This window comes from Lepidochelys olivacea (genome assembly GCF_965140295.1).
Source record: "Lepidochelys olivacea isolate rLepOli2 genome assembly, chromosome: 27".
NCBI classification, from domain to species: domain Eukaryota; kingdom Metazoa; phylum Chordata; order Testudines; family Cheloniidae; genus Lepidochelys; species Lepidochelys olivacea.
The window spans coordinates 13,854,378-13,879,510 of record NC_140437.1 but is presented as its reverse complement, the minus strand read 5'-3'; the positions used below and the strand labels follow the sequence as shown (position 1 = coordinate 13,879,510).

The 25,133-nt window shown below is 48.4% G+C and overlaps 1 protein-coding gene across 2 annotated transcripts; it reads left to right on the top strand.

Moving 5' to 3' along the window:
• The first annotated feature begins 1,207 nt into the window (after positions 1-1,207).
• Positions 1,208-23,871, top strand: NFE2L1 (NFE2 like bZIP transcription factor 1). Of its 2 annotated transcripts, XR_014709771.1 has the most exons (8): positions 1,208-1,346; positions 3,819-4,038; positions 4,378-4,889; positions 13,448-13,663; positions 14,549-14,638; positions 15,410-15,571; positions 16,175-17,879; positions 20,421-23,871. XR_014709771.1 is itself a non-coding variant. In XM_084615720.1 (7 exons), the coding sequence occupies exons 3-7, from the start codon at positions 4,380-4,382 to the stop codon at positions 17,456-17,458; spliced, it is 2,262 nt and encodes a 753-aa protein (XP_084471846.1). In that variant the 5' UTR covers positions 1,208-1,346; positions 3,819-4,038; positions 4,378-4,379; the 3' UTR covers positions 17,459-19,444. The 2 variants fall into 2 exon arrangements, 1 of the variants encoding a protein (XP_084471846.1); XM_084615720.1 differs by lacking the exon at positions 20,421-23,871 and having other exon boundaries at positions 16,175-19,444.
• The last annotated feature ends 1,262 nt before the right edge of the window (positions 23,872-25,133 follow it).

Sequence of the window (25,133 nt, the reverse complement as noted above, 5' to 3'; positions counted from 1 at the left end):
GCCAGAGTCTCTAAGGTCATCCGCATTTCCTGCGCCATTTGGTTACCCTGTAGCCTTCCACGGGAGGATTTTGGGGTAAGGGATTTTTGGAGGCAAAGTTTTTGCTGGAATTCAGCCTCTTGGGTGGTGCAGTGTGTCCATGCAACGGGCATCTTGGATCTTGCACCTGGTTTTGTCTTTCCCCTGCCAGAAAAGCAGTGTGGATAGTGTATTGGTACCGAAGGGCAGTTCCCAGAGAGAGCTGGTGATGAAGCCCAGGTAGCTCCAGGAGTTTGGGGGACCCCATTACTTTGTGTGTTTGACATGAGCTTTTCGCTGCTTGGGGATAAACATGTTTATGACACAAAGGTCCAGGGAGAGAGGGTTTTGAGGCCCCCCACGACGACAGCAGGCAGTTTAAAGGCAGTTCTAAGGCCCCCAGGTGGGCAGTGGGCAGTTTCAAGGCCCACGCGATGGCTGTTGCCGGTTTCGAGGCCCCCGGGACGGCAGCAGGCAGTTTCGAGGCCCCTGGGATGGCCGCGGGTGGTTTTGAGGCTCTGGCGATGGCAGTGGATGGTGTCGAGGCCCCCGGGGATTACAGTGCATGGTTTCGAGGCCCCCGGGATGGCAGCCGGCAGTTTTGAGGTGGTTTCGAGGCCCCGCGGCGGCATTGAGGAACGGTGTCATGTGAGGGTTACAAGGTGGCGTCCCGTGAGGGGTGACAGTAGGATCCGCAAGGCCTAGTGAGAGCCTGGGAGCGAGGGAATGGCTTCACATGGCCAGGCCGAGCCTAGATTCTCCACAGGCCTACTCTGCTTAGAGACCAGGACACACAGTCCCCATGGCAACAGCAATGGGGCAAAGGGAGAGGTAGAGGTATTGCACGAGGTGATTGGTCAGAGATGCTGTTATTCAAGCTGTTCGGTAGGCGGGCGCACCTGCGCGTTCGAGGATTGGTGAGAAATGCTGTCGTTCGGCCAAGGTGGCCCACACGGTTGGTCCCCATGTTTGTCACTCAATCAGACGCGAGGGTAGGCGGGCGCAGTTCTTTGGCTCATTGGACCCGCGCTCCGTCACTGAAGAGGGTTTGGGAGAGGGGGCGATGAGCTCGCCGATCTCCGATTGGGTGTCTTGGCTGCCACTCCCCAGGCTCTGAGGGCGGGTGTAACTGCTCGCCCGGTGATTTGACGACCGCCTTGTCAGTCCCTGTCCTTTCGGTGGCGGATTGGAGGGGGTGCCGCGCGTGGCGGGCTCAGGCCCGCGGTGGCAGGGAAGCGGCTGCTGGTGCGGCTGAGAGTGGGCCCGGCCGGCCGGCGGTGGCTGCCTGTGGGGCCGGGAGGGGCGCGACTGAGGAGCGCGGAGAGCGGGTACCGGAGAGCGGCCGGGCCGGGGGGAGGGGGGCGCAGAATGGGAGAGGGCAGAGTCGGGGGAGGGGAGGGGAAGGGAAGTGGAGTGGGGGGGCAAGCGGAGTGAGGGGGAAGGGAAGTGGAGTGGGGGGGCAAGCGGAGTGAGGGGGAGGGGAAGCGGAGTGGGGCAGACGGGGGGAGGCGGGGTAAGTTTAGGGGGAGGCTGAAGGGGGAGTAGGGGCAAGGGGCTGCTAGGAGTGGGGGGGCAGGAGTAGTGGGGTACCTGGGGGTAATGGACGGTGAGGGTGAAGAGAGGCAGGAGGTGTATGTATGGGAGTGTGTGTATATATGGGGCAGTCGGGGGATAAGGGGAGACCAGGCCTGGGGGGGGGCTATAGGGATAGTCTGTCCCCCCTCCCGGTGCATGTGGGGGCGCTGACCGTCCCCCCGAAATACGGGGTAAAAGGTTTGGGACGGGGGTTAGGAGTGTTATGGGGCAGTTCTAATGGGAAGCGTGAGGGGAGTGTGTTCCCCCTGGTGGGAGGGGGTTGTCTTTTCTGTGGGGTCAGAACTGGGGGTCAGTGAATTAGAGAACTGTAGGAGATAAAGGGGTGTAGGAAGGTGGAGTAAAATAGCTGGAGGGGAATTTGTTAAGGGGTGGGTTTTTTTTTTTTTTGGGTGACTGGGGACTAAAGAGATTTAAGCAATGCATGGCTTTGAGGACCGTGCACCCCATGATGCTATTTAAATAAGAGGTGGTAAACCCCGTACTATAGTCTCATGAATGAAGAAAAGGAGGACTTGTGGCATTTTAGAGATTAACAAATTTATTTGAGCATAAGCTTTCGTGAGCTACAGCTCACTTCATCGGATGCATGAATGTTACTTTAGTGTTCAGCACTGGGGGAGTTCCTGATGCTCCCACATGTGCTGTGGGGGGGTGTCTTTGGGAAGATTTAGTGAGGATAAAATTGTTGTTAGAGGGACTAAAAAGCTCAGAAAAGCATGGTGACCTAGATGCTGGGATTAAAGGGTTGGAAGGAAACTGTAACCTGGTGGGGAGGGGCTCCTTGTTCCTTTCAATTTCTGAGTGACTGAAATCAAAAGTTTTCCAATACAAAAGGAAATATTTTTGCTACTGGATTAATTAACTGAGATCTGACAAGTGAGTGAGTTGATAAATTAGAAAAATTGGACTGTAATTATATGTAGGCTTGGAAGAATTAGGGTTTTGTCAGTGAATGCAGTAAATATTGATTTCACTGTATACACAAACGGATGAGAAAATATTTTGATGGATGATAATCAACACTTAGACAATGCTTGAGAATTTATTAGAGTTTGATTTAAGGATATTTACTCTGTGTATTTTGATATGTGATGTTGACAATTTGGATTTTAATTGTTATAAAACGTTAACTTTTTGAATCTCACGTCTCAATATCTACTATCACTAAATAATTGTCTGGTCCTCCTCATAATTTCCCACAACTGTGAAAATTTAAATTGATAAAAATTGAAAAAATGCTAAAAGAAATAAAATTGATACTATCTGTTGAAATTGTAAAAGAAGAATTCTGTCAAACCTAATTATATGTTTACCTGTAACAGATGAGGTGGAGAATTGAAATTGTGCTTGTTTTGCACTGATGCGTTACTTGGTTTCAGAAGGGACAGTTGAGATTTTGGGATTAGAGGCTAATTTAAACATTCCTCTCACTCTTGCCCATGTTGGGAGTTGAGAACAGATATCTATCAACTAACAATCCTCAGGTGATGATGAGTCCACACCTAGCAACCTTTGAAATCTATTTAAAAAAAAAAAAAACAGGGACGCTGGGTGAAGGAGGAATATAGGGGTGTATCCTTTGACAGCCTCAAAATACCCTGAACTGGGACAGGTGTTTGAAGGGACAGATGGTGGAGGTAAATTTTGCTACAAAATTGGGGGTTGCAGTCTCCTCAGTTGGGACTCTTGCTGTGTGGTGAATTGCCCAGGAAGGTCACATTGTGGAATAAAAGCATCATAAGCATGTTTTTTGGTTTTAAAGTTCCCTTGTGAGTGATGGGCAGGCGGAGGAGAAAGGACTGCAGAGGAAGGTACCAAGCCCTAGTGTGTTGCAATGTTGTTCTCGGTTGCTTATTTGCCACAGAAAGCCCCTGTTGGATTATTATAATCTCTCTGAAAACTGGAGTGAAAGGGAGTCGGAGCTGAATTCCTGCTCCAGAGAGTAGAAGCTGACGCACCAGCCTAAGAATAGAGCAGGGAGTGGGAACTCAGACAATATTGATTCAAAAGATAACCTTTGTTTTATGTGTGTTTGTGGCTATTTTGTCAGCAAACCATCCTTTTGAGAGAAATAGATTTTATTTTGTACATGGCTTGAAAACAGTGGTGAAACTGATACTTCCTAGTATAGTAACTGAATATGTAATGCATAGGGTGATATCTCGTCAGCCTCTTACCGTGTTTGTTCTCTGGTTATATTTCAGCTTCTGATGAAACGGCCAGGACTGGAGTAGTCGTTGAACCCATCCTTGGTGGAAACCTTTGACTCTTCAATTTGAAGTTTCCTGCAGGCAGTTTCTCAAAAGAGGAGGAGGGGGAGGGGGAGAAGCAGCAGCCAGCTATCAGAGAATACACCCTGCTCTGGAAGCAGGGTGGGGAATCAGGAAGGCTAGAGGAAGTGACTGCATATGGACTTTTGAGACAGTAAGTCACGTGGGGTTTATATGTAGCCTCGTGGATTGTTATCAAATAGATGTAGCTCTGAAGAGGAGGGGAGAGTGGAGATTGTTTACTGGGGTATAATTTCTTTCCTCTGGAGATTTAGATCATTAATTTGGCTCATCTGAGTAACCTGATGACTTTTTTTTTTAAAAATTCCTAATTGTTCAAGAGAATCTAAAACTGAAGTTTTGAATTTTCCCTTAAACTCTTAATCTTGATGAATTATGATACTTTGAGCTCTTAGTTCTTGGCTGTGGTTGGTGGGTTTTTTTGTTTTGTTTTTAAACCTTCCACCTATGTTTGCTTTTTTTCCTCCTCCAGAAATGCTTTCTCTGAAGAAATATTTCACTGAAGGACTCATCCAATTCACCATTCTACTCAGCTTGATAGGTGTTCGTGTGGACGTGGATACTTACCTGAACTCGCAGCTTCCCCCTCTGAGGGAAATCATTCTGGGCCAGAGCTCTGCTTACACCCAGACCCAGTTCCACAACCTGCGGAACACCTTGGACGGATATGGCATCCATCCAAAAAGTGTAGACCTGGACTATTATTTCACAGCACGCAGGCTTCTCAACCAGGTGAGGGCCCTGGACAGGTTTCAGGTGCCCACCACTGAAGTAAATGCCTGGTTGGTGCACAGAGACCCTGAAGGTTCTGTGTCCAGTGCCCAGCCCAGCCCAGCCATCATCCTAGAGAACAGCAGTGGCCTGCAAGATGGGACCAATCCTGACAATGGCGTGAGGGAGAGTGGACCTGAGCAAGGATTTGGTGAAGAATTGGAAGACCTTGGAGCAGTGGCTTCTCCAGGGAATGGAGACTTGACCAAAGAGGTAGGCAGCACCTTCTTTTATGAAAGATACATGCCCAAGAAAGGGAACTGTTTGAGGATTTCCGTGGGAGAGGAGTAGTTTAGAGCTTAACTTTGAGTGTTGCGTAGCTTCCACAGCTCCTGCTGAAGTCAATGGGAGCCATGTGTACTCAGCACCTCTAAATATCGGGTCCCTTAATTTGGGAGCCACGTGGCATGGAACTTAATATTGAGGTTGGGTGGTTCTGGGCACTTTCTCTTGATGTGTGCTGTGTCTTGGTCTGAAATTGGGTGGCTAGTCAGTAACTCAGTTTGAGTGCAGATTTACATTTATGGGAATGATACAATAGCACCTTCTCTTTCCCAGTATTGGGTAACAGTTGCATCCTATGAGTCACCTGAGTGGTAGATTACTTGACTTTGGAGTTTGTCCAAATAATGTTTACAGCTTGGTTGCCAGCAGAGAGTGGGGAGGATGGTGAATTAGAAAGTGGCTTTTTTTCCATCTGAGTGTATTCTCTCAGTTGCTATGACACAGTCATGTGTTTGACCTCCCAGCAGCTGCTACTCTTTCTTTCCATTAGGTTTCTTTGGCAAGGCATGTTCAGACTTCGCTTCCCTGTGGCTGTATTGTACTGCTTTTAGTGATGGATTCCAGTGGAGAATGTTCGCTTGGATGCTACAGCCTCTCTCCTAAACTGTGCAGCTCAGACAAGCCATTATGTATGGTGGGGACTAGGCAGGGGATTTCCTAACTGTCCTGATCCCTAATCTCCTGTGATGAAGCTTAGAGGCAGCTCTTTGGAGTCAGAAGCAGGGGAATTTTGCAGGCAGCTGTTGAGGCTGTCTTGAACTTCTGTCACATGATTTCAGTATAGCTACAGGTAGGAAACAGCATAAATGTGTCTCTGATGTGAAAGTGTTCCAGGAGAGGAAAAAGGTGAAACTTGCTTCAGATCTGATAATCTACTGAATGGCATAATCTTGCCACTGGAAGCCTGCATGGAGCTTAGCTTGCTTGAATATGAGACCCTTCCCCTATCCACTGGAAAAGGTATCTGCTAGGGGAAGGAACAAAGGCTAAGAGAGCTAAGTCTGGCAATGTTCCTTAGTGTTTAGAGCAGGGCACTCAGAGTAAGAAGTACTTTCTATTTTCATTTCTATTACTTACTTACTTTTCTGTGTGACCTTGGACAAGCCAATAATTATGGTCCCTTCCATCCGAGGATCTCAAAACACTTTACACAAGCATTCACAAATCTAGCTTCTTACCAGTCCAGTGAGAGAGGTGTATACTTACCCCCATTTTGCAAATGGGAAACTGGGGCACAGATTGAAGTGACTTGCCCAAGGTCAAAACAGTCTGTGGTAGCGTGGGGAAAGGAATTCAGCTCTTCCACTCCCATCCTATGGCTTCACCACAAGATCAGCCTTCTCTGTGGCTTGGGTTTTCCCTCTTTAGAATGGGGATAATGTACCTGGAGATCTTTTGATGACAAATACTGTATAAATACAAAGTGGGAGTGGTATGTAGGAAGCGGTAGTTAGAGGAGTGAGAGGAGGCAGAGTGTATGGGTTGTAGGAAGAATCCTACTACTGATTTGTGTAGTCTGTAGGTTGGTGGTATCAGTGGTATCCTAATGCCTGCTCAGCTGCGTGTTGTTTTTTTTTTAAACTAAAATTGTGCATTAAATACCATTCCAACTGTAAGCTCTCTGTAAGCAGGATGCAGTGACCCTGGTGCAAACCTGGCCAGCTCAAACTGGATTTGCTGCAAATGAGTCTCCTGGATGATCCAGATTCAAGGCTTCTGGAGAGTGTACTTGTCTGGACTACCATTATTGCTGCTTTTTTGGGAGGGGGGATTGCTAACCCTTTCTGTGTTCTACATATTCAAGTACATGTTTTCTCCTCCCATCTTTTCCATTTTTCACTAAGAAGTCTGGCTCACACCTTGTAGAGTTTTTCTTTAAACCGGCACCCAGAAGATGCGCTGTGACTTCCTTTGGGACATGGCACTTCCCTGATTTTATTTTTTTTTTTTCCCCTCTCCCCCCTCCCCCCCCAATTTATTTTTGGCACTGATGGCATGCAGTGCTGGAAATCCTGCCTCCCAATCCCTCCTCTCCTGGTGAACGTGCATTTCGTACCTCCCTATGTTCCCCAAGGGGTGGACAAGACTGTACTTGCGGCTGATGTGAGGCTACAAAGCATGAAGTCTTGATTCCCAGCATTATTTATCTACATGATCATTTTTCTTTGTCTGGAACCTTGAACCGTGTGGCTGGTAAATGTAGAGGGCTTTTCTGTCAGGTGTGTGCTGTGCGGTTCCTGGCAGACACTGTAATTGGAATTCACCTGAGACTGGCTGGAGGTTTGACTCTCCTGCTGTTATCCTGTGGGAAGCAGACAGGAGGATAGTGTTAGGCAGACAGCTGCAGAAGTAGGGGAGATGCATATCCCAGGTCTTCTCCTGGCACTTACAATCTGAATAGGGTGGCAACATTTTATGGTCCAGACCAGATCTTGCTGTGGGGGAAATGCATTGTATCTTGGAGCTGGAGCTCACCCTGTGGTATGGTGCAAGACACTCTGTTCCATTGTTCTGATTAGCTTTGAGGATGGTTCTGACTTGGAATTTGACTTACTATCCTGTTCTGTAAACATACTAATGCTGCTGTATCCTGGGGAGGGTTATAGTCAGGAGCATCCCAGTGCTTGCTCTTTCTTGTTGTTTTGCTATTCTAGCATCCCAAGGGCAATGTTTTGGGGTTTTTTGTCCTCAGTGTCTCTTGTCTGGGGTTTTTCCTCTTCTCTAGCACAGCATGGGGGAGGGAATTGTTGTCCTGTTGGCTGATCTTTGGAAAGACTGGCCCTGTGGATTGCGATGTCCCTATAACGTTTCCACAACAAGAGGATAAAAATACCCAGCAAGTGGAACATGTGACAAACTGCTGGTGCTGGGTATTATCCCAGTATGACAAAGCCCCTCTCCAACCAGTACTCTGGTAACAGGGAATTAGAACCTGGGGAAGATCTTCTTACACTTGGCTGTCTGCATAGAATGGACTTGTTTATGGTCAGTTCCTAGGGACAGCAACCAGATAAAGTGACCAGCTGAGCACATACAGTTTCTGTTAACCTTAGAGATGAGGGATAATGGGAGCTCTTTTTTGGGGGGGGTAGTGGGGGGCGGTTGAGAGGATTTAGGTGTCTGCTTGGACTGGGAGGTGCAATGTTAGACAGGGATAGCCCAAGGTTATATAGAACTTCCTTTTAAATATTGAAATAGTATTTACTGACTACAAAGTGTTTCTGTAGATGTCAAAGCTCTTTCAAAGAGGAAAACCTTATTAAACAGGTAACTCATGAATTACTCATTTGTAAAATGGGGATAATGACATCCATCCATTTTGTTAAAGTGCTTTGAGATCTATGGATGCAAAATCCAATATATGTACCAAGTATTGTCATTTTACATGGTGAAACAAGGGCGCAGAGAGACTCAGTGAGTTGCCCATCGTCACACAGCAAGTCAGAGGTGGAGCTGGAAATATAATTAAGGTCTACTAACTCTCAGTCCTGAGTTCTAATTTGCCACAAGACTGTAAACTGCATCCACTTTAAGTGCTGGTTCTTCTGAGAGGCCTCCAAGGAGTGGTGTATTTAGAGGAGAAAGGCAGAGACTGCAGGTACTGAGGGTTAGCTCTGGGGTTACAGACTTCAGCTTGCAATCAAGATGTTATGACTTGGGTCAGATAAGGATCAGTAAGTGGATATTTCAAGATGAGCATTTTGGATGTGCAAGACTTTTCCATCAAGCTCCATGGGGAGCCAGGACAGACTGTACATAAAGCTGGGGGTGGGGCTGTGATAACTAAGGGACATAGCAGAAACAGAAGGGATCCAGACATGGAGCTAAAATGATTTGAAACGTGTACAGAATATCATAAAGAGATTGAAAAGGATAGGACTTAAGTTTAGAGAGGAGACGGGGGGAGGGGGGAATAAATAAATAAATAAATATAGCGAAGGTGAACTGGGCACTCTTGTTTATCCTTTCCCTCTTTGCCATAACTAAAGCTGCAGGTTTGTGTCAGCAGGGAAAAAAGTCAAGGATAGCCTGATTTTCCTGTTATCTGTGGCGTCCTGTGTGTGTGTGTGTGTCCATGACTCACCCCGCAGGGCTGGGCCCAGCTCCCTTCTCGGGGCATTACGATCAGGAGTGTGAGGTTGCAACACAAATCAGATTTAGCTAAGATGCCCCTTTGTCATGATGGAGGGGGATAGGTCAAACCTACGCAGTGCTGTGACCTGGCATGCCAGGTTGCAATACCCAGAACATGGTGCTGGGCCCAGCCTCATGGGATGCAGGAGCAACTTAGGTCAGAGGTGAGTGCAGGGTATGCTCCATCTCAACTCCGGGAGCTGCCCTTCCCTGGGATCCGTGCGGGGCAGGCTCTGTCTCCAGCCTTTCTCCCCCCTCTGGACGAGCTGGTGTGGAAGGTTCTACTGTGCGTGGTCAGTGCCCCCTCTTTTTTTCAGGGCATTTTTGCTCAAAGGTTACAGAGCAGTCACTGAACCTGTGACTCTTATGAAATTTACCATGACTGCTTGCTCTGTGATTTTTTTTTTCTTTAATTAAATGCTGTGACAAATCTGCAGCCCTACCCATAATGCAAGAACAAGGGGATAGTCAGTGAAATTGAACAGCAGCAAATTAAAAACCGATAAAACAGTTTACACAACACACATAATTAACTTGTGGAACTCACTGCCCCAAGATATCAGTGAGGCCAAAACTAAGCAGGATTGAAAAAAGGATTAGACCTTTATATAGAAAATGAGAACATCCACAGTTATTAGGCCAAAAGCTATAAAGCTGTGGATCTCAATCAGGAGTACATGAACCCTTGGTGGTATGCAGAGGTCTTCCATGGGGTACATCAACACATCTATTTTTTGGCCTCATTTTTTTACAACAGGCTACATAAAAAGCACTAGCAAAGTCAGTACAAACTAAAATTTCATACACACAATGACTTGTTTATACTGTTCTATATACTATACATTGAAATGTAAGTACAATATTTATATTCAATGGATTTATTTTATAATTTTATGGTAAAAATGAGTCAGTAATTTTTCAGTAACAGTGTGCTGTGACACTTTCGTATTTTTATGTCTGATTTTGTAAGCAAGTAGTTTTTAAGTGAGGTGACACTAGGGGTATACAAGACAAATCAGACTCCTGAAAAGGCTACAGTAGTCTGGAAAGGGTGAGAGCCACTGATATAAAGGATAAACACCTCTTGCTTCAGAGCATAAGCCAAATGCTAACTGCCAAGGGTTAGGCAGAAACGTCTCTTATGGCAGCTTACTCCATAGTTATACAATGAGAGGACTCAAGCACCTTCCTGAAGAATCTGTTACTGGCCACAACTGGGGATATAGTGCACTGGACTAGATAGACTACTGGTCTGACTGGTATAACAGTTCCTATTTCTAACTCCCTCCCCTCCTGCTGGTGTGGGAATGATGGGTGCAGGTCCATGACTGACTCAGTGGCAAGGCTCGTGCTCTCATCCAGCATGTAAATATGATGTGCAAATCCTCCCCAATCTCCCTGTGACATCACTGCACATGTGCAGATGACACAGACACCCTGTCTCTGGTTCTGACCTATTTCCCCCCCTTATGGTAGGGGAGGCCAGGTGCCTGTTTCCTAGTGGGTTCTGGTCTCGCAGGATATGGGGCCCTGCCACAGCAAAGCTGGGTCCCCTCTCCGGCCTGGATAAACCAGGACGGGACTGGGGGGAGACTTTGCCTGTGACAAAGAGGGGAGCCGAGCTGCTGGGAACCTCCCGGGCGAATATAAGGAATCCTGGCAAAGGTGCCATTCGGCCCAAGCTCCTGGCGGCCCAGGCCAGGCCTCCTGTGGGGTGTCACTGCCCGGAGCACGCTGTAAGTGTCCCTGGAGAGGGAGGGGTGGGGAGAGAGAGCCCTCTGATGCTTCGCTGCCCCCCTCCCCCCCACCCCACCCCACTGCACCATCCCAGGCAGCGGTGGGTGGGGCACCCTGGCTTGGGAGCGTCTCCTCAAGGAGACACAGGCCCGAGCAGCTGAGCCCAAGGGGCGGGGGGAGGAGCCGGGCTCTCGCCGCAGCCTAGGTGACGAGCGCGGGCGGGAGGGGGGGGGAGGAGACTGGCTCCCTCCGCATCCTCACCAGTGACCCGGGGCATGGGATTGGCTCTGCCGCAGCCTAGGTAACAAGCGGAGGGAGGAGACTGGCTCCCTCCGCATCCTCCGCGGTGACCTGGGGGAGGGGATTGGCTCTCGCTGCAGCCTAGGTAACAGGGGGCGGGGGGGGGGAATCGAGTCTCGCTGCAGCCTGAGCGCTGAGCATGGGGTGGGGATTCCATCTCGCTGCAGCCTCGGCCATGAGCAGGGGGTGGGGATTCGGTCTCACTCCTGCCTAAGCAACAAGCGGGGCCCATTATTGGAGCTGTGGCTCAGGGAAGGAGGAGGGGGCGGAGGGTTGGCTGGCACGCAGCACCTGTGGATCACATGCTGTTAGGGGGGCTTCCAAACAACCCGGGGTCCGGCCTGCCAAAAAAAGCTCCGTTACTGAACTCGGAGATGTCTGTGCGGCACCGTGCCCGGGTCTCACAGCTCTGCCTGCCTGGAATGCGCCCCACATAGACCATGATCTGCAGGGACAGCTCCATGAGCAGCAGCTGGGGACATGAAAAAGGTATCCCTTACCTTAACCCTTTTATTGTCCCAGCATAGTGTGCTGCTCCAGGCGAGGCAGAGACGGTGGGGAGAGACCTAGGAAGTCTGTCTCAAGGAGACAGATATATGATCAGAGCACAAGATAGCTGGGGTAGTCAGAGAAAGGGTCCTTGCTGAGTGACATTTGGGCCTGGGGGGACTGGTCTTTGGGGAGGGTGTGATAGTGAATGGTCAGGGGATGGTTTCACGGTAGCATTTGGGATACTGTGGAGTGTAGAGCTTAAATACTTTAGACATTGTGTAGGGTGACATTGACCTCACAAGAGGCTGATGTCTAGGGGGCTCTGGTTGTTTCTTGGAGTCGGGGCCGGAGGCTATTGTGGATTCCTCTTGTCAGTTTCTGCAAGTCCCAAATGTGATGGCAGCTGTTGGGGAGCCTTTTTAACAAGAGCGGGGAGAAGCTTTTTAAGGAAGCAGAGATGTCCTGTCTCCTTGCTTTGAGGTGGGGGGAGGGGTGCTAAGGGCTCATTGATAAATTGAAGTCGACTGCCATAATTTTTCAGTAAAATAAACCATCTGTGCTGTGATGTGGGATGCAGGGTGGGGAGGAATCTGTACTTCCCAGGCTTAGGTGGTAATTCTAGGGTAGGGCCTTGGCTCCTGGTCATATTAAAAGCCCCTGAGGTTTGAGCCAGCACAGGGGGGTGGGGTGTGCCCTGGGTTAGGCTTGCATTAGAGGGAGGGGCTAGCGGGTGGTGGTGGCTGTGAAGAGACACAAGTGTTTGCAGATTCATGATATGTGGTTAGGGATGAGGCATTTGGGTTCTTGAACATGTTGATGCAAGGGAGCAGGAGGGTGGTAGCAGGCATTTCCCTTCACGCTCAGGGTCACGGACTCTGCATGGGGACCCTGGGGCTGTACAGGGAGGGAAGATGACAGTTCTCAGAATGGGGTTAAAGTTCTGGCAGGGTGGGGGGTGCTTTCAGTTGGAAGGCTGCGCTGTCTCTCATTGTAGGTGAAGGGCTGGGCACGGCTGGCATCTCAGCCCTCTGTAGAGGAGTGGTGAGCAGGCAGCAGGCCGGCGGCAAGGATCTCAAGTTGCATCAGGTGGCTGGGAATGCAGGGTTTTTCCTCTCCAACGCACTCCACCCCTTTATGCAAATGTTGAGAATGGCACCACAGGCTGATGCAAGCTCCTCTATGGAGCAGCAACCCTGCATGACAATTGGCCCTCGCCATCCAGCCGGCATCGTGCAGCCCAGAGGAGTTAAAGCTGCAGACTCCTTTTTTTCCCTGAGATGGGAGGAGGCCCCAGCGTAGCATGGAGAGCAGGGAGGAGACCGCTAAAGTCGCTTTCCAATGGAGTTCTGTTCTTTCTCCAGCCTGGCTCCTTTGTACAGCTGCTGTTAGAGACCTAGCAGGGCAAAATGACCATGGGCTTTTGTGCAAAGGAGGCACAGCAGCTGGCCTCTGCGCAAGGCAGGGGTGAAGGACTGGTGTCTGGAGTCCCCGATGGGGATGGTGGGGGTGGGGTGGTATGTGAAAGAAACCATCGTGGAAGGTTGGAACTGCGTCCAGTACTAATGGATGGGTGGGGACAGGGCACTGTGCCCAAGGAAGGTGGTGTAGTGGGTGGGAGTGTTGGTGTGGGGGATGCAATGTAGCACAGGAAGGGTGGCTCTGAAGCTGGGTGGAATGAGGACATTGTGTTGTAGGGTGGAAGGGGTGCTTGTCTGGGGAGGTTGACGTGCTGCAGGAACGGAGGGTGGGAGGCAAGGGGAGAAGAGGGTCTTCCCTCTGTGGTGGGGTGCCAAGTGCTGAAGGAAAACTTGTGTGTCTTTCAGGACATCGATTTGATTGACATCCTGTGGAGACAGGATATTGATCTCGGCGCTGGGCGAGAGATTTTTGACTACAGCCATCGCCAGAAGGAGAGCGAAGTGGACAAAGAACTGAGTGATGGGAGGGAGCATGCGGACAGCTGGAGGAGCGGAGGGAACGAGACCTTGGATAGAAACCTGCTAGTTGATGGAGAGACGGGGGAGAGTTTCCCTGCACAGGTAACAGCCCCCCTGAGTAGGGCTCACCCCTCATTCCAGGGTGTATTGCTGTGTTCTGGGATTTTTGTGTCTGCCACCCAGCAGGGGAGGAGAGGGAACCATCAGCTAGCTGTTGTTAGCAGTGGCACTGAGTGATTTTTAGAGGGGACACTCTTCCTCCCCTCTGGCTGATGGTAATGGCTGTTAAAGTAAGAAAGGGCATGAAGAACACCTGACCCATCTGGATGACAGGCTGCGATGCTGGAGAACAGTCTCTCCCAGGCTAGAGAGAACCAAATACAGAGGTGAACTAGGGGAAATAACCAGGAAGCTGTTGGCACCTTGATTATCTGCTGCCAGGAAATAGGCAGGAGGATCCAGGGTCACTAACACAGAGCAAGACAAGGCCAGAGTCTCTTTGAGTGTTGACAAAGCTTTATTCCAGTGAGCGGTTAGGGAGTGGGAGTCATTGGCTCCTGTTCGGCTTTTGGGTTCTTTGCAGAAGTCGTGAATGAGGCACAAGGCGGGAGAGAGAGATTAGGCACTGAGCGAAATCCTCACTAGGCTATGGGAAGTTTGAAGCTGAATCTCTATCTGCAGCATGGGTCAGCGAAGCTAATGCAGAAAAGTCAGTGTGAAACTAACCCGAACACGAGTTCATTTGACCCCTGGCCCATTTAGGAGCAGTATTGACTAGCTTCAGAAAGTCATGGCAGGTTCTCCTTGACTAGCAGGATAGTGATTGCAACTTGATCAAAAGCATGGGGGACTCTGGATATTTGGGCTCTATGAAGAACATACTAAGCCATTGAGTCTCTGATGCCCTTGGTTCAGAAACTTGTGTCCTACCCTTTAGGGAGGTCCTTACCCTTCAGTAAACTGTGCTGAAATGATTCATTGTCCCAGGTGCCTGGCGTGGCGGATCAGACGGCCCTGTCGCTGGAGGAGTGCCTTAGGTTGCTGGAAGCCACCTTCCCCTTTGGGGAGAACTCTGAGGTGAGCTTGTGCATTCTTATAGACTCATAGACATTAAGGTCAGAAGGAACCATTATGATTATCTAGTCTGACCTCCTACACAATTCAAGCCACAGAATCTCACCCACCCACTCCTGCAATAAACCTCTCACCTATGTCTGAGCTATTGAAGTCCTCAAATCATGGTTTAAAGACTTCAAGGTGCAGAGAATCCTCCAGCAAGTGACCCATGCTACAGAGGAAGGCAAAAAAACCCCTGGGCCTTTTCCAATCTGCCCTGGAGGAAAATTCTTTCCTGACCCCAAATATGGCGATCAGCTGAACCCTGAGCATGTGGGCAAGATTCACCAGCCAGATACTGAGGAAAGAATTCTCTGTAGTAACTCAGATCCCACCCCATCTAACACCATTTCTCCATGACTCATTTCTAAGTGTGACAGATCCAGAGCCTTTTTTTGTTGGTGCTTTGGGGTTTGATGCCTTTTGCCTCCCATTTAAGACAAATATCAGAGACCACTAAACAGGCAGTAAATTGGGTTAATCTGTCTAAGGAGGCTCCAGGCACAGCTCCTGTGAAGCAGCCAGTGGGGAAGATGGTCACAATTAATTAAGGGCTTCTGACTTTGTTTCTAATTAGTCCGCAGTGAACTGTAGGGGAATAACAGCAGCTAGTTCTCAGTCTGAATAAAACAAAAGCAGTTCCTTTTTGTGGAGCCTGAAAGGCATTCAGGGCTTTGCTGACCTGCCTCTCCTTGGCAGACCAGATGTGGACGAACACTGCTTTGTATTTAGTTTCCAGCTGCGGATGCCACCCACCTAAACGAAGCTGTGCCTAGTGAAAGCGAGTCCTCTGTTATCCAGAGCGGCCTCCTGTCTCCTCTTCTGACGGAGACAGAGTCCCCATTCGATCTGGAGCAGCAGTGGCAGGACCTTATGTCTATAATGGAAATGCAGGTTAGTTCTTGCTAATCGCTTTATGGTGGTTACTTGTCTGGATCCCTATTGCTCCCTTTTCTCTCTCCAGTGGGTATCCGAAGCAGGATTGATGGAGAGGGGTGTGGGGGGGGGGATTGTGGGCATTCCTGAGCTATGTGTAAGTGCAGAGCAGGATTGCTATTGGAAATGCTTGATACATATGCCCCCAGGATGTGGTATCTCATCCCCTTTGGGCTAGCTGAAGTATATGTCAACATGCTGAATGTTTAGGTGAGGGCGCTACCTGGTGTGTGCCCTTCCCATCTCAAGCTGCTTCTGTTCATTTTAGTGGTTTGATGGCTGTTCTAAGCAGCTGAGATCAAAACTGCCTGTGTCTTTGGGGTGGGGAGAGGGAACATAGAGGGAGGGGAATTTCTTACTGTTGGCAACATGAGTCTTAAATCTTCCAGATCCTCCAGACCTCATGAGTGCTGCTGGAACTAACTCACCCCATGATCTCTGCAGGCTCCTCTCTCTTCTATTTTTAGCCTCTGGTGGTGGTTGTAATGCATATAGAAAATGGGGGAGAAGGATCGTGCCCAAGGCTGGATCATTTGCTGAACTGCTTCTAATCTCTTTCAGGCTATGGAAGTGAACAACACAACTGCTGAAATCCTGTATAATGGCACAAATGGAGACCTGCTGACTGCTAACTACAGTCTAGCTCCAAACACTCCCATCAATCAGAATGTCAGCCTGCATCAGGCATCTCTGGGTAGCTGCACACAGGACCTCTCCTCCCTCTTCAGCTCAGAGATTGAGAGCCCCTCCATGGCTAGCAGCTCAGCCCTGCTCCAGCTGGCTCCTGACAACTCCACGGGCCTCAACACCACCTTTGGATCTACCAACTTGAGTGGCATCTTCTTCCCTCCGCAGGTGAATAGCACAGTCAATGAGACAACTGGCCCTGAACTACCAGATCCATTAGGGGGTCTTCTAGATGAAGCCATGCTTGATGAGATCAGTTTGATGGACTTGGCTATTGAAGAAGGTTTCAACCCAGTGCAAGCCTCTCAGCTGGAAGAAGAGTTTGATTCTGACTCAGGGCTTTCTTTGGACTCTAGCCATAGTCCTGCTTCTTTCAGTAGCTCAGAAGCCTCCTCTTCTTCCTCCTCCTCCTCCTCCTCCTCCTCTTCTTCTTCCTCTTTTTCTGAGGAAGGAGCTGTAGGCTACAGCTCAGACTCTGAAAATGTGGACTTCGAAGAAACGGAAGGGGCAGTTGGATACCAACCGGAGTACAGCAAGTTCTGCCGCATGAGCTATCAAGACCCATCCGAGCTACGCTACTTGCCTTACTTGGAGCATGTTGGTCACAACCACACTTACAACATGGCACCTGAGAGCAAGGAGAAGCAATCTGACTTCCTGGATAAGCAGATGAGCCGGGACGAGCACCGAGCTAGAGCCATGAAGATCCCTTTCACCAATGACAAGATTATAAACCTGCCAGTGGAGGAGTTCAATGAACTTCTCTCCAAGTACCAGCTCAGTGAGGCACAGCTGAGCTTGATCCGGGATATCAGGCGGAGGGGCAAGAATAAGATGGCTGCCCAAAACTGCCGAAAGAGGAAACTGGACACCATCCTGAACTTAGAACGGGATGTGGGAGACTTGCAGAGGGACAAGTCCAAACTGCTCAGGGAGAAGGTGGAATTTCTCAAGTCCATTCGCCAGATGAAACAGAAGGTGCAAAACCTGTACCAGGAAGTGTTTGGGCACCTGCGTGACGAGAATGGCCAGCCCTACTCTCCAAATCAATACTCCCTACAGTATGCCAGTGATGGCAGTGTTATCTTGATACCTCGCGCCTTGGCAGACCAACAGGCCAGGCGGAAGGAGAGGAAACAGAAAGACAGGAGGAAGTGAGCCAGAGGGAGGAGGAGGGAGCTCACTAAAGTTAGAAACTGGAGAAGGGCTGAGCCTGGAAGTACTAGAGGAACTTTCATGCCTTCTTATCCAATATATCTTCTCAAACATGACTGCTGCCGGTCAGTGTACAGGAAGAGACTGCTGCACGTGGAGGGTGCAGGACCTGCACTTTGAATTTCTGATGGCTCCCGTCAGGGAGTGACTGGGGAGGAACAGACAGTGAACTGGGCAAGCCCAGCTCCCTCTACAACCTGGAATCCTTTGAGTATGGGGAATAAGCTGGCATCCTTGGTGGTGAGAATCTGCAGAAGATGGAGAAACTACTGTTTAGGAACTGGCTTTAAAAAAGATTTAAGCAAATGAACTTAAAGTTGTAGGAGAGACATTTTTCTGAACTTCCAAAGTTCTATGACTTCAGGTAGTTTTTGTTTTTGTTTTTTTTTTCTGAACCAGTTTTGACATTGGTGTGTGATAAAACCTGACTTAATTCCAGATTAACCAATTTCCCTTCCTAGATCAGACCAGTGCACGCATGGAAACACAAAGTGGTGTGTTTTTCATTAACTCTTTCCATTCTGAGGAACCTTAGATGGGGCTAGGAGAAGTGGGAGAGCTCTTATCTTACCATCTCTAGAGCTGTTAATCCTCATGTGCGCTACAGCTTTGGGGTTGGTGGATCTGGAAAGGGTTAATAGAACCAATGTGATGATTTATCCCCCACAAAACTCGGAGCATGTCACTGCCAATGAGCCAACACCATGGCGTTAGATGATGGCAAGCAGTAGCCTGCATGCAAACACTGTCTTCTCCCACTGACTGGCTGAGGAACCAGGGTGGAAAGGGGTGGGTGGACTTGAATCTAAAGCGTGTCTGCAACCAGTTCCTTTCCAGCTGCAGAAGCTTGGGGAACTGGCTGCTGGATGGCCTGAAAGGAGAGGTATGTGGGGTTGGGGTGTAGCAATTCTGGTTGGTATAGAGCACAATAGGGGGAGCAAAGGGTTCCTACCCCATGAAGTGGGCTCGTCACTTATTAGAAATAGACATCTGTTAGGATTCCTGTTTCTCCACCATGCTTTGTTTTTTAGGGCTTCAGCCCTGTTTTCCCAATAAGCTCTAGAGCGCTTGTGTTGAGTAAAAGAGGGAAGCCCCAATGTTCAAAGCTGCTCAGTGTTCTCTTTGCCATAAAGACTCAGTGTACCCGTGTGTGATCACATTATAGGAGTCTCTTCTGTCCCTAGGTGTTGGTCTGACTTCCTTTGTTTTAAGAAGGGGGGTGGGGGTAGTGCCTTGATCGCTGCTGGTCTTGGTCTGTAAGACTGAGACAATCCTAGAAGCTGTATTTACAATATAGCACAGCTGGGCGTGTACTGACTTTACCAGCAACTGAAAAGCAAAATGGCTTTCCTAGCCCGTCCTGTGCATGTCATATGGTGTGAGGGCATAGCACTGAATGGAGAGTGTGCATCCTGTGGAGGACTTGGGGAGGGAGGCAGTATCTGCAGTGAAAGTAACCTTGCAATGAAAAGTGAGAGCAAAGGTCTGCTGTGGACAGCCTGGAGAAGTCTACTTTCATATTCTAGTACTGCAAAAGAAGACATCTGTCTAAAATGTGTATTCCAGGCTATTTTAAAAGCAGCTGCATCTTGTCAGAGTGCATCACGATGAGAACTCTAGGGCACTTGGTTAGTATATTCACTGTGCCATGATCTCATGCTGAACAGCAGGAGATGGACTTGCTAGGACCAAACAGGTCTCTTCCATCTTTAACTTCTGTGATTCAATGGCTTTACTTTCTTATATGCATGAGATGAAGCACAAGTAGTGGAGATGTGGCCGGGTGCAGGGAGGTTGGAATGGAGCCCTGAGTGTATGTTTTAAATTATTTTCCTCTTAGAACCTTTATTTTAATGATCTGTGACCTGTCAGGGAGAGAGGAGAGATTGTGAGCGCACAGGACAAAAATAAAATGGCTTATTCGCTGTATGTGCATTTGTTTCATGGAGTCTTTTTTTTAAATTATTATTACTGAGCAGAAGGGAAGCTAAAATATTAATGATCCTACCTGGCAGTTGCTTGTATAAAATAACTGCCCTGTCTGCACCGATTGCGCCCTCTCCTGGATTAGAGACATTCTGGGGGTAAACTGGGTTCACCTCTTGAGCACTAACTGGTCCAACCATTGCATGTGTCTGGTACTGGCTTAATTCTTATTCCTACTTTAAAAAAAAATGGAAAGCCTTAAGAGGGCGTCTTTACGGTCTCCAGTCAAGAGGCTCTCCTTTCTCTTTCTGGCTCCAGCCCTCTTGTTTAAAGATCTCTGAGTTTGTGCTTCCCTCACTGTCGGGTCAGACTCTTAAGATAAAATAGCCTCTGTTTCAAGGGTGCTGCATATCTGATTTAAGTACACTGCTGTACCCTCCAGCAGGGAGACGCTCCTGGTTTAAGGCTTTCTCCAGAGTTCCTGACGGGAGTGAATTGGATTCTGACATCCATGGAGTAGAGCTACTTCTGAGCAACTGACTTTGTGTTAGTGGGTTAAAAGGTTTCACACTTGATCAACTAATTGGTATCAATAAGCCCTTAACCTTCCCCTGGAGTCTGAGTGGTGGTTGCAGAGGGTGGGTCTTTTCAGGGATAGACTAAGAAAAACCAGCATGAAAGGGAGGGGGTTGAAGCAGGGATGCTCCATGGAAAACAGCAGCTACTTTCATATCTCCATACCCTCCCCATTGAAAAGCAGCTACTAAGACAAGCTTCCCTTCCCCCTGCACCTGCCAGATGCCAAAATCTTACCTCCTTCCCGCCCTAGGAGTGAGAGTGCATATATTGTGAATGGAACCACAATATTCCCCCCCCCGCCCCATTCAGCAGTAGTAAGGCAATTTAGAATGTGACTTCAGTTTGCATGGGTGCCTTGAGTTGCATGTGATGGCAATGCTTGGTCTTCCTCCTGCTGCAGTAATTCTCTGGAAAGCTTCTTGATACAAGAGCCAGCTGCACAGAAGGGGAATAGGAGAGACGTTCTTGCCAGGTGTGTGTCAAAAACAAAGTCCTGATGGAAGCTTAAACAAGAAGCGGTGGGTACGTGAGTATTATGTTACAGGGAGTGGGCAGCCTGGTTACTGCTGGACTGAAGCTTGCAGGCAGCAAAGCAGCCTGCCAAAGGGAAGGTCCTCATGATGCTAACGCTGCAATCCTGGGGTGGACCATTTTAACAAACTGTTCTGTTTCTCCATCTGACCTGTAAACCTCTGGTTAAACCAGAGAGGGAAAAGTACAGGCCTAGGCTTGAGTAGCTCCAGTAGAACCCAGGAGTCCTGCTTCCTGTTAGGCAGCCTAAAATACAGCTAGGAACATCCATGAATACTTAAAATATCACATTAGTCAAGGCAGTGGGGTTGTTATATCACAAGAACCCTTCAGTCCTCAGCAGACACAGCAGCTAGTGGATACAGACTAACATGGCTGCTGCTCTGAAACCAGCAGTTAGTGAGTGATAGGTTGTATCCTTGGTTATGACACAATCCACCTGATACCTTGCAAACAACGCTCTCTCACTCCCTTAAGGGACTAACCTGAGCCAGGAGCTGGGAAAGGGAATAAGAAGAAAAATGAAAGTAGCCTGAGAGAAAGGGATGGCAGTTTATCCTGAGATACAGCCTCATTCCCTTGTCTGCAGGGGATAAATATTTCAACATCACCTCCCTCCCATTGTCAAGTGACAAGTACTAAGGAGTGTCTCTCAAAGTCAAGGGGAGTTAGGTAAGGAGCTAGTGAGTAGAATTTTCCAAAGCACCTAACTTCCCCCTCCCCCTTTTGGTTTATTTGTGGTGTTAACTTCTGGCACAGCGCCATGGGGTGGTTGTCGGGCAGAGGCTTGAGACAAATCCAAGCTCAATCATTTGCAGGCAGTGTGCCTCTTTGCACATTTGCTGCCTTTCCAGACCTTTCTTGAGGCAGAACTAATGATTAATAACCTGAGCAGTGAGGGTGTTCTCCAGGTGCCAAACCCACCCAGGGGGTTACACCCTCCACTCACCCTGCCCAGTTCTCTCGAGGCAGATGCTGGGGGAGTTGGATCTGCCTCAGCCAGCACCTGTCTGGGCCAGATCCTGATGTTACTTTGTGGGAGGGATAGCTCAGTGGTTTGAGCATTGGCCTGCTAAACCCAAGGTTGTGAGTTCAATCCTTGAGGGGGTCATTTAGGGATCTGGGGCAAAAATTGGGGACTGGTCCTGCTTTGAGCAGGGGGTTAGACTAGATGACCTCCTGAGGTCCCTTCCAACCCTGATAGAATAATAGCTCCATTAATATCATAGACTATCTTGTCATCTGAAAGTCTGGCCTTTTTGATAGACCCTGCCCCAAAGAACTTCCACGATAAACAGTGAGAGAAAGGAAGTAATTGTTCCTGCTTTAGAGGATGAAGTGACTTGGCCAAAGTCTAGGGAAGCTGTAGCAGACCTGGAAATTGAACCCAACTTCCTGAGGCCCAGCTCAGTACCTTAATCTGCAGCCCATCATTCAAAGATCTGAGCTGAGGGCCTAGAGCCCCTTTACTCCTCTCTGAGCCTCAGCCCGTTCCGCTGTATTTCCCCTAAAGATGAGCTGCTCCTGTGCCAGAAGCTTTGCAAGTAGGAGGAGGTGCTCTGAGGCAATCCTGGTGGCAGTGGCATCTCCTCCCAGGCTTAGGGGTCTGTTATTCTTACAAGTATCAGGGGGCAGCCGTGTTAGTCTGTATCCAGAAAAACAATAAGGAGTCCGGTGGCACCTTAAAGACTAACAGATTTATTTGAGCATAAGCTTTTGTGAGTAAAAATTCCACTTCTTACAGAGAGAGGAGAGGCTTGGGCCTGCTAAAAGCCCCCTACTGCTCCCCCACTCACTGTACTTCTACTTACCTCTCTCTCTAGTCCCAGGATCCTACAGCGCCTTACAGACAGGTCTGTGACAAGAGCTACCCCTGGTTTACAGCTGAGGAAACAGGGCTGCCAAAGCTGGAAGCAGACTCAAGCATCCTGCACATTAGACACAGGTTAACGTTTTCACAAGTACTTTGGAGCCCAGCCTCCTGTGAAAGCTCATGCTCATCCTGTTTCTAAATCCCCCAAATTACTTATGAAAATAAAGTGCATTTCAAAAATGACCATACTACAGCAATTTCCCCCTGGTTATGAGAGAATAAATAGCTGTTCATTAAAGGGTCTGTAACCTATGGGCCAAAACTCTACATTTCAAAAGTCAAACCGGTACTAGAAATGCTTTCACTAAACTTAAATCCCCCTGAAAATAGTATAAGTAGATGGGTTTAATTAACATTCCGCTAAGGAAATGTGCTATAAACAAAAGTGAAACAGATAGCTGTTTTTCCTCAGCAAAGCGCACATCACTAGGAACACAAACTAGTTTTTTAAAGATGTGATTAAGTTCCCATATTAAAGTCTGGGTAAGGAAAATCAGCTTCAGTCTCTAGTAGTGACTACAACCCCCAGGAAGGGCCCTAAAACATTTCCTGTAGCTCCTATTATGGATTTATACCTATGGGCCAAAGTGGTTCCTGCCCTAATATTTTTTAGCCAGTTCTCTGTAGAATTTATCAAAACTTAGGGCAGAATAGGGCCTTTAAAGCAAATGAATGTGTGAGATGATCTGCAAGTGTTCTTTTTACTTAGTACATCCATTGGAATAGCCCCTCTTCCCATTTAGGAAAGTGGGGATTTTATATACTATAAATAAGTGTTTTCCTGAGAAGACATGGGTTTCTTTGCAGGATTTAAACCTTTTACAGGACTAGAAACAGTCTTGCTGCTAGTATGTGACCCTGAGCAGTCCAGCTTCACTCCAAGCTGAATTGCAAAAAGGAAGGCAGCCCGGGCGATAAGGCAGCTAATTTTAAATTGTTTTAAATACCTCAGGATATTTGTTTTAAATAGGATTTTTAGTTTTGGTAGTTTTGCGTTGTAAATTTTACTCTCCCCTGGGCTAATACTTCTTGGGGTTTACTCAAAATGGACACCACTCATGTGATATCTAGTCAATTCAAAGTATTTTTAGAGGTTGCACATGGTGCTGAGACACCCTGAAAATGTTAATTGTTTTACAAGGTTTTTCCAAACTTTCTTCCTGTTGGTGTGAGCAGAGGAAACTGATTCCCACCTTGCTCCTACAAATGCTTACATGAGGAAAGTTGATCAGGTGTGTGAGTTGGCCCCCTTGACTACACAAGGGAGGGAAACCATGAAACTGACCACATACAGAGTGCTGTTGAGCAAAGATAACTACAATGTCCTAGCGCTCAGGGCACATCTTACTCCAGCAATGTGTCTTGGATTTCATTTTACAATAGCCAACATTTGCATTGTGATGGCACCTTTCAGCAAAGGATCTCAAAGCTCAAACAGTTAATAAAGGAATATTTTCACCCATTTTTTGTGTTAAGGGCCAAATTGATTCATTAACTTTCTTGAGGCCACAGAGCAAGGGGGGAGAACCTGAGTCTTGCTTTAACCACTGATCATGCTGATTTCCAGAAGAATGTAGCAGGGAAGGAATCCGTTCCAACAGGGTCTTTTCCACCTTTGTGTCTGATCCTGCGATTGAAATTTGTGCTTGTGTGAGTTGGAGTCAGAGTTTCTCAGCCTGCCCACCTGGCAGGCCAGACACAAGTGGAAAAAACAAAACAAAACCAAAACTCTGTTGCCTCAAAACCCATGCAGTTGCAAAGCAGCAAGTCAGAGGAAAATTAGCCTGACAGAGCCGTTTACTTCTGGGCTCCCTGCCCAAAGCTGTTGCGTCTCGCTTTAGGCAGCCAGGCTCTGGCCTCTAAATACAAACCAGAGGTAGAGGGGAAGGGGCTTAAACACCTACCTACGTTGCTGCTTTCACCTTATTCCTGTGCGGCATGCCATGGTTCAAGCTGCCTCCCCGCTGCTCAGACCTTTGTTTTCAAAAGCAGGAAGTATTTCTCCACTGACAATTCAGTTTCTATGAGAACATCATTTCTAAGCAGCATCAGGCTGTTCTGTTATTCACCACTGGGGTCAGTCAGTTCAACATTAACAGTCTCATTAAGCACCTGACAAGAGAGGGCAGCCCCTTGCTTTTCCCAGACATGCAGGCTCTGGTGAAAGGACTGCAGCTGGAGCCTGCCAAGGAAATAGCTACTGTTCCCCTGTCAGGGTCCATCAAAGCCCCACTCCTAATGAGACTTCTAGGCAGGGAGCACACCAGCCTGTTGCCAGGAGCAGAGGGGCACCACTCAACACAGCCCAGGGAAGAGTCCTGCTCCGTGCCTCTATGAGGCTTTACAATGGTGGAGGATTAGCTTCACACATGGAGAAACTAAGGCAGTGCTGGGAATAGAACCTAGCTCACCAGCCCCTAGTCCCGGCCCTGTTCCAGCCACTCGAGGCAGCTCCCCCCATGTGTGCAGCATTAACACTGTTAGGAGGAAAGCCAGACACTACCTGTTAAGCTGCAGTTCCATCCCTGGGGTCTTGACTACACTAGAACCTCTTCCGCTACCTGCTGCAATTTATATCACCACAACCTCCTATGGGATCCAAGCCTTAGGATGCTCAATTAGCTGGACACTGATACAGGTTTAACATCCTCAGCTGGCCCAGCAGAGGCTCTAACCTCATTTACTGTTGGGTCCAGAGTGCACTTTTAC

Coding starts and splice junctions, on each gene's coding strand:
- NFE2L1 (XM_084615720.1), top strand. CDS start 4,380: ATGCTTTCTCTGAAGAAATATTTCACTGAAGGACTCATCCAATTCACC. Junction 4,890..13,447: donor ATGGAGACTTGACCAAAGAG/GTAGGCAGCACC, acceptor TGTGTCTTTCAG/GACATCGATTTGATTGACAT. Junction 14,639..15,409: donor CCTTTGGGGAGAACTCTGAG/GTGAGCTTGTGC, acceptor CTTTGTATTTAG/TTTCCAGCTGCGGATGCCAC.